Below are 8,778 nucleotides of genomic sequence, written 5' to 3' on the forward strand. Positions count from 1 at the left end.
AGACAGCAAATAGATGGGTCTTGTTTTTTTTATCCATTCTGATACCCTATGTCTTTTGGTTGGTGCATTTAATCCGTTTACATTCAGTGTTATTATAGAAAGATACGACTTTAAAGTCATTGTGATGTTTGTATGTTTATGCTTGTAGCGATGTCTCTGGTACTTTGTCTCACAGGATCCCCCTTAGGATCTCTTGTAGGGCTGGTTTAGTGGTGACGAATTCCTTCCATTTGTGTTTATTTGGGAAGACCTTTATCTCTCCTTCTATTCTAAATGACAGACTTGCTGGATAAAGGATTCTCGGCTGCATATTTTTTTCTCTGCAACACATTGAAGATCTCCTGCCAATCCTTTCTGGCCTGCCAAGTTTCAAAAGAGAGACCAGTCAGGAGTCTTATAGGTCTCCCTTTATATGTGAGGGCACGTTTATCCCTTGCTGCTTTCAGAATTTTCTCTTTATCCTTGTATTTTGCCAGTTTCACTATGATATGCCATGTAGAAGATCGATTCAAGTTAGGTCTGAAGGGAGTTCTCTGTGCCTCTTGGATTTCAATACCTTTTTCCTTCCCCAGTTTAGGGGAGTTCTAAGCTATTATTTCTTCAAGTACCCCTTCAGCACCTTTCCCTCTCTCTTCCTCCTCTGGGATACCAATTATGCGTATATTATTTCTTTTTAGTGTATCACTTAGTTCTCTAATTTTCCCCTCATACTCCTGGATTTTTTTATCTCTCTTTTTCTCAGCTTCTTCTTTTTCCATAATTTTATCTTCTAGTTCACCTATTCTCACCTCTGCCTCTTCAATCCGAGCTGTGGTCGTTTCCATTTTATTTTGCATCTTGTTTAAAGAGTTTTTCAGCTCCTCCTGGCTGTTCCTTAGTCCCTTGATCTCCCTAGCAAGAGATTCTTTGCTGTCCTCTATACTGTTTTCAAGCCCAGCGATTAATTTCATGACTATTATTCTGAATTCACTTTCTGTTATATTATTTAAATCCTTTTTGATGAGTTCATGAGCGTTGTTATTTCCTGGAGATTCTTTTGAGGGGAATTCTTCCGTTTGGTCATTTTGGATAGTCCCTGGAGTGGTGGGGACCTGCAGGGCACTTCCCCTGTGCTGTGGTGTATAACTGGAGTTGGTGGGCGGGGCCACAGTCCGACCTGATGTCTGCCCCCAGCCCACCGCTGGGGCCACAGTCAGACTGGTGTGTGCCTTCTCTTCCCCTCTCCTTGGGGTAGGATTCACTGTGGGGTGGTGTGGTCCATCTGGGCTACTTGCACCCTGCCAGGCTTGTGGTGCTGGGGATCTGGCGTATTAGCTGGGGTGGGTAGTCAAGGTGCATGGGGGCAGGAGGGGTAGGCTTAGCTTGCTTCTACTTAGGTGATCCACTTCAGGAGGGGCCCTGTGGCACCGGGAGGGAGTCAGACCCACCGGAGCAATGGATCCACAGAAGCACAGCATTGGGTGTTTGTGTGGAGCAAGCAATTTCCCTGGCAGGAACTGGTTCACCTTGGATTTTGGCTGGGGAAGGCTAGGGAGATGGCGCTGCCGAGCGCCTTTGTTCCCCGCCAAAATGAGCTCTGTCCTCCCTGGGCTCAGCAACTCTCCCTCCCTTTGTCCTCCAGCCTTCCCCCTTTCCGAGCAAGGTGTTAACTTATGACCTCCCAGATGCTATGTCACGCTTGCTGTTGGAACACACTCCGTCTGGCCCCTCCGCTTTTTCAAGCCAGACTCGGGGGCTCTGCTTGGCAGATGGGCTGCCCCTCAGCCCTGGCTCCCTCCCGCCAATCTGTGGAATGTGCACTGCCTCTCCGCCCATCCTACCCTCTTCCTTGGGCCTCTCTTCTGTGCTTGGCTCTGGAGACTCTGTTCTGCTAGTCTTCTGGTGGTTTTCTGGGTTATTTAGGGAGGTTAGGTGGAAACTAAGTGATCAGCAGGACGCGAGGTGAGCCCAGCGTCCTCCTACGCTGCCATCTTCTTTATTATTATTTTTTTTAACCTTTATTTATTTGTGAGACAGTGAGAGATAGAGCTTGAATGGGAGAGGGTCAGAGAGAGAGAGAGGGAGACACAGAATCTGAAACAGGCTCCAGGCTCTGAGCTGTCAGCACAGAGCCCAATGCGGGGCTTGAACTCACAAACCGCAGATCATGACCTGAGCCGAAGTTGGACACTTAACCGATTGAGCCACCCAGGAGCCCCCACTGTGTTCCAATTAAACCTAGAGTTATTACCATAAATTGCTGTTGGATTTTGCAAATGCTTACACTTACATGTAAGCATGCATTAACATATATATGTAAATATATACATATATATTTGAATGATATATAAACCTAGGCATATATAATTGAGTACATTGTTGCTATTATTATTTAAACAGTTATCTGTAAGATCAATTAAGTATAAGGAAAATAAGTTTTTATTTTATTTTCACTCATCCCATTTTCTATGCTTTTCCTTTCTTTGTGTAGATGGGAATTTCCGACCTATATTATTTTCCTTCTCTCAAATGAATTTCTTTTAATAGTTTTTTCAACGCAGGTCTAGTGGCAAATTCCCTCAATTTTTACTTGTCTGAGAAAGTCTCTGTTCTTTACTTTTGAAGGATAATTTTGAGAGGTATAGAATTCTAGGGTTTTTCCCCTCAATATATTAAATATTTCACTCTATTCTCTTCTTTCTGCGTGGTATCTGAGGAGAAGTTGGATATGGTTCTTCAGTTTATTATTTTTTTTCCCTGTGACTTCTATCATGGATTTTTTTAAAAGTTTATTTGTTTTGAGAGAGAGAGAGAGAGAGAGAGTATAAGCAAGTTGGGGAGGGGCAGAGAGTCCCCACTGAGCTTTTCTCTTTCTGAGATTCCTATTATGCATAAACCACACCTTTTTTAGTTATCCCACAGTCCTTAGTCTGTTTGTTTTTAAATTCTTTGTTCCCTTTGTCTTTAGTTTTCAAAGATCCTATTGATATATGATCTAGTTCAGAGATTGTTTCCTCACCTGTGTCCCACCTACTGATGAGCCCATCAAGGTCACTTTTCATGTCTGTTGCATTGTTTTTGACCTCTAGCATTTCTTTTTTGTTCTGAGGATTTCCATCCCTTTGCTCATATTGGCCATCTGTTCTCACATGCCATCTATCCATTGGAGCCCTTAGCATATTAATCAGTTATCTTAAGTTTCTTGTCTGAGAATTCCAACATCCCTGCTGTATCTAGCTCTGAAGCTAGTTTTGTCTCTTGTTTTTTTTTTTTTTTTTTTTTTTTTGCCTCTTAGTATGACTTGTAATTTTTTCTTGATGCTGACATGATGTACTGGGCAAAGGAACTGTTGTAAATTGGCCTTAGTTAATGTGGTGCAGTGTGGGTGGAGGAAAAGCACTATGTAGTCTGATGATTAGGGTTTAGGCTTTTAATGAGCCTATGCCTCTCTGGACTGTGAACTCCACAGGTGTTTCTGTTTTTTTGTTTTGTTTTGTTTTGTTTTTGTTTTTGTCTTTTTTTGTTTATTTGTTTGTTTGTTTTTTCAATCCTTACGAGGGACAGAATGGCTAGCATGGATTGGAGTTGGGTATTTGCCTTCTCCAGGTCAGTTAGGCCTTTATAAATACCTCAGTAGTTTAGATTCTGGTTTGCTAGTTTCCCAAGGGCAGGTATTCTTAAGAAAAGAGTATTGTGGGGGCGCCTGGGTGGCGCAGTCGGTTAAGCGTCCGACTTCAGCCAGGTCACGATCTCGCGGTCCGTGAGTTCGAGCCCCGAGTCAGGCTCTGGGCTGATGGCTCGGAGCCTGGAGCCTGTTTCCGATTCTGTGTCTCCCTCTCTCTCTGCCCCTCCCCCGTTCATGGTCTGTCTCGCTCTGTCCCAAAAATAAATAAAAAACGTTGAAAAAAAAATTAAAAAAAAAAAAGAAAAGAGTATTGTGGTGTATTTCAAAATATTTCCTTTTCCTCTTCCTCTGCCAGAAACCTGAGAGGATTTTTCTCAGATATTTACTAGGGAATCTGATCAAGCTGTTGCAAGTAAACCTCACAATATTTTTGGGACCCCCTATGGCTGGTTTCCCCTGGATAGGTTTTAACTTTCAAAATTGCCTGTACTGAGACTCCAGAAATTCATCAATTATGGCTTACGTTTGCTACCCAGCTCTCATTCCCACAGCAGTTTCTGGTTGTTTGTGTCTGCTCTAATAAGCCATGACAACCTATATTTGTCTGTGTCTCTAATCTTGGAGACAGTAGTTTGCCCTGTGTCCTCCCGTTGCTTTTTGAATTCAAGAATTGTTGATTTTTCACTTTTTTCTACCTTCTATTTGTTGTTAGGATGGAATCATGTCCAGGCTCCTTATATGCAGAACTAGGAACCAGAAACCTTTATATTTGTTTTTTATAAATTTAAATGTAGTGTAGTAAAATATAGTCTTTTCCTTTTTCATGTTTTCTATTTGTTTTGCCTTGCCTAAAATTCCAAAATTTATGCCACAATTATATAAATATGACACTATTAAACCGTGCTTTATAATATAATTTTTAAATAATTTTATCCAATTTATTTATTTTGAAGAGTATGTATGTGATTTTTTTATATGAAGAATGTAACTTTTTGTTCAAATTCTTAATTTTTGTGATTATGTGGATTTATTCACCTCTGTTTTGAGAATCCTCCTTTATTATAGGATAAAAATTAAATCTCATCTGAAGTCTCATTGAGAAGTCTTTGCATGGGTTCTTTGCATGGGTTCTTACTTCTCAGTTAAGCAGTTATAGTGACAGCCACTATTGAATGTTTGTTTATTTCAGAAGTACAGACGATGCTAAACTCTTGATGTGGTTTCATCAGTTGGTGCTTTTAGCCAGCAACTTGATGGCTAGTTGTTCACATTAGGTTCTTTTCATGCTGTAAGAACAGCAGATAGTTCTTATTGGGATAAACATCTTTTCTGGGGCAACTGGGTAATTCAGTTGGTCGAGCGTCCAACTTTGGCTCAGGTCATGATCTTGTGGTCTGTTAGTTTGAGCCTTGCATCAGGCTCTGTGCTGAAAGGTCTGGGCCTGGAGCCTGCTTTGGATTCTGGGTCTTCCTATTTCTCTCTCTGTGTACTCCTCCACTGCTTGCACTCTGTCTCTCTCTCTCAAAAATAAATAAGCCTTAAAAAATTAAAAAAAACAAAAAACAAAACATGTTTTCCAAGTATGGTTTTGACTATCCTTACAGCAGTACCTTGGCCATTAAGCGATCCAAAGACACACAAAATGTCTAATGTCTTTCACAACATTGCTTTGGACAAAGAAGTATCTTGAAAGAACAACAGTGAGCACACAACCAACTGACCCACTGATATGGCAATAGATGGCATTATGCAAAAGCTGTCAGACTAATAGAACATGGGAACAGCCTTTTAAAAATGCAAGTAAAGGTGCGAGTTAAGTGTGCTTGGCGATAATACTTTGTGCTTTAACTTGTGGTACATACTTCGAACCAATGGGCATTATAAGGTATTGTATTCCAAAATGCAGAGGTCTGGAAACCCAAGGTAGTCAGTGAGAGTTGCTCAATTCACCACCACTTCCTTGGAGAATATGAGCTTTCTGGACCTACAACTTGAACCTCTGCTGGGGTGGTGTATGTTTCTTCTGGGGACAGAGTAAGCATTTTAATAAAGCTAAAATTTTAGTAGCTCCCTGGTCATTTTGGTTTCCTTGTGTTTATAGATCAGCAGACAAAAAAACAGTTACTACCATGCCAGATATAATTAACCTTCATTATCACCGAGAAGTAGAATGTCTGCTATATGTGGTGATAACTCTAAATGAGCAGTTGCAGTAATTACAGCCTGACAAAAGCACGGTAATCATGGATTTAACCTTCATTGGTAGGAAGTGTGGATCTGGACACGTGATCTAGATCAGCAGAAGTACAGAAAATATGTGACGGAAATCTAGAATGGATTAGGGAGGAAGAAGATAGCGATTATCTTCCTGGAAACGTGCAATGATGGAACCCATTAACACTTGTTTCATTAACACTCCTGCATTTGAACAATCAATGATGGAGTGATTTTACATGGAATGTGAATGCCTCTAAGCATGGGAAGATGTGGAGTGTTTGTGATGCTTTTGATGCCACACACATATCCCTCTGCACTTAATATTCCTAAGAATATGGGGCGCCTGGGTGGCTCAGTCGGTTGAGCGTCCGACTGAGGCTCAGGTCATGATCTCACAGTCTGTGAGTTCGAGCCCTGCATGGGCTCTGTGCTAATGGCTCAGAGCCTGGAGCCTGCTTCCGATTCTGTGTCTCCCTCTCTCTCTGCCCCTTCCCTGCTCATGCTCTGTCTCTCTCTGTCTCAAAAATAAATAAAAACATTAAGAAAAAAAAAGATTGTAAGATTGTTTTATACCATGAGCTGCAAAAATTTTCTGCCTGAGTACTTTTCTTTGGTTATCAGAACTACTCAACCTACTACGTGGGGAAGCCTGGAACTGCCATGGGGTCATTGCCTCAGAACTACCCCAACACAGAAATACAGCTTCTTAGTCTCTTAAGTGAAACAACTGTATATTATAGAATATGTACATTCTCCTAGAGAGCCATAGCAGAATTGAATCCCAATGTCCACATAGTAGAATACCCATTAATATACCCTCTGTTGGCATCTGTGTTTTTCCTGTCCCATGTCTCCACTTATGAAAAAAATGTGTTCCTGGTGCTCCATCCAAATAAACTCTGGGCCTTGAATTTGTCTCTGTGTCTTCTTTTAAAGAATAAGAAAAGCCATTGGGCCATACACACACACATACATACAGCACACACACAGCAGTTTAATGTGATGGACATTCATCCATTCATAATAACAAATTTACAAGTTAGTTTTAAAGCTTATGAATAGCAGAAACAGTGTTATTACATTTTTATTGGCAAAATAACCAAAAATTCAAAATTAAAATGTTGTCAGATTATGCTATTCTCTGTTAGAATATCAATTCTTTGTATGATGAATTTACAACTTCATGATAGTGTTGGTAATGGTCTTATACTTCACAGATGAATTAGTAGCGGTAGTAGTGGCAGATGATAAGTTTGTGCAGGATATGTTAAATTTGAGGTGCTTATATAGGGATGGGTCAGCGTGCAGTGGGGTGTTTAGTTTTAGAGCTCCCTGAAAAAGATGTAGTCAACAAAATTTGGAGTTAGATATCCTTTTGTGCAGTCTTTTTATAGATAACCTTATGTCTTTGTTCCTTAGTGTATAGATAACAGGATTCAAGACAGGGGTAATAGCGAAGTCTACAACGAACAGATTTTTATCAATTGAAGGTGGGGGAGAAGGCCAGACATACAGAAACATGCATGGAGTGAAAAACAAAAACACCACAGTGATGTGAGCTGACAAAGTGACAAATGCCTTGGATAATTCTCCTGAAGAACGTTTCCAGACAGTGATCAAAATGAATGAATAGGAAAGGATTAGTAGGAAGAAGGTGCCCATGCTCATGAAGCCACTGTTGGCAGTAACGATAAACTCAAACTTGGCCGCATCTGTGCATGCAAGTTTTATGATCTTAGGAAAGTCACAGTAAAAGCTGTCCACTTTATTAGGACCACAAAAAGGCAAGTTTATAACAAACAAAAACTGAGACATAGCATGGATCACCCCAGTTACCCATCCAGTGATTACAAATGAAACACATATTTTAGGGTTCATGATGCTCAGGTAGTGAAGAGGCTTACAGATTGCTGTGCACCTGTCAAATGCCATGGCTATGAGTAACACCATCTCCACTCCTCCTATGATGTGGATGAAGCATATCTGTGTCATACAACTTTGGAAAGAAATTACTTTGTATTCATTTAAGAGGTCTATGATTATCTTTGGAACTGTAGTAGAGGAAAGACCCACATCAATGAGGGACAGGTTGGCCAGCAGGAAGTACATGGGAGAATGTAGGTGAGAATCAAAAATTACCAAAAACAAAATAAAAAGGTTTCCCAAGATGACCCCTAAATACAGCAAAGAACATATCAAAATAAGAAAAAGTTTTTTTTCCCAAGTGCAAGAAAGGGCCAGTAACACAATTTCAGTGACCACAGAGTCATTTAGTCCACCCATTGACGGGGACAGGAGAGCTGATTTTCAAGTGACCTGAGGATAAAAATTAAAAACAGTAAGCATCATGGGCAGAAAGATAGATTCCCTATTTGCCTTGCTAATTAGGTTAGATATAATTCACTGAGAGAAGAAAAATGAATTTGGAAGAAAGAAAGTTAACAGCAAATTTATTATGGAGAGGGGATATGTGGGGGCACCTGGGTGGCTCAGTGGGTTAAGCATCTGACTTTAGCTCAGGTCATGATCTCGCAGTTCATGGGTTCAAGCTCTGTGCTCGAACGTCAGGCTCTGTGCTGCCAGCTTAGAGTCCTGTGCTGCCTGCTCAGAGCCTGGAGCCTGCTTCGGATTCTGTGTCCCCACCACCCTCTCAAAAATAAATAAACATTAAAATAATAAAGGGGATATGTGAGGAAAAATGTGACTGTAAATTTTGCAGATAGGGCCAAAAGGGGTTACTTTAATTTTCATCTCATACCTAAATCTTTAAAAATTTTTTTTCTCAAAGAATTCTAGATCATTTTCCTAACAATTGCCCTAAGTGTTCTCACACCACATAAATGTCAGCTTTTCTGTTGCACCCCCATTAATACTTTCATACTAATTCTCTATTCTCTTATCTGAACTTTTCTTAGCCCCTTTAAATTTCCCTTCTTCACTGGACTTTTAGAGATGAC

General features: G+C 40.6%; 1 protein-coding gene across 1 annotated transcript; it reads right to left on the minus strand.

Moving 5' to 3' along the window:
• Positions 1-7,168: 7,168 nt before the first annotated feature.
• On the minus strand, positions 7,169-8,104 carry LOC122467871 (olfactory receptor 4F21-like). The gene has a single exon (XM_043554452.1). The coding sequence runs from the start codon at positions 8,102-8,104 to the stop codon at positions 7,169-7,171; it is 936 nt and encodes a 311-aa protein (XP_043410387.1).
• Between the last annotated feature and the right edge of the window lie 674 nt (positions 8,105-8,778).

This window comes from Prionailurus bengalensis, chromosome B3, assembly GCF_016509475.1.
Source record: "Prionailurus bengalensis isolate Pbe53 chromosome B3, Fcat_Pben_1.1_paternal_pri, whole genome shotgun sequence".
NCBI classification, from domain to species: domain Eukaryota; kingdom Metazoa; phylum Chordata; class Mammalia; order Carnivora; family Felidae; genus Prionailurus; species Prionailurus bengalensis.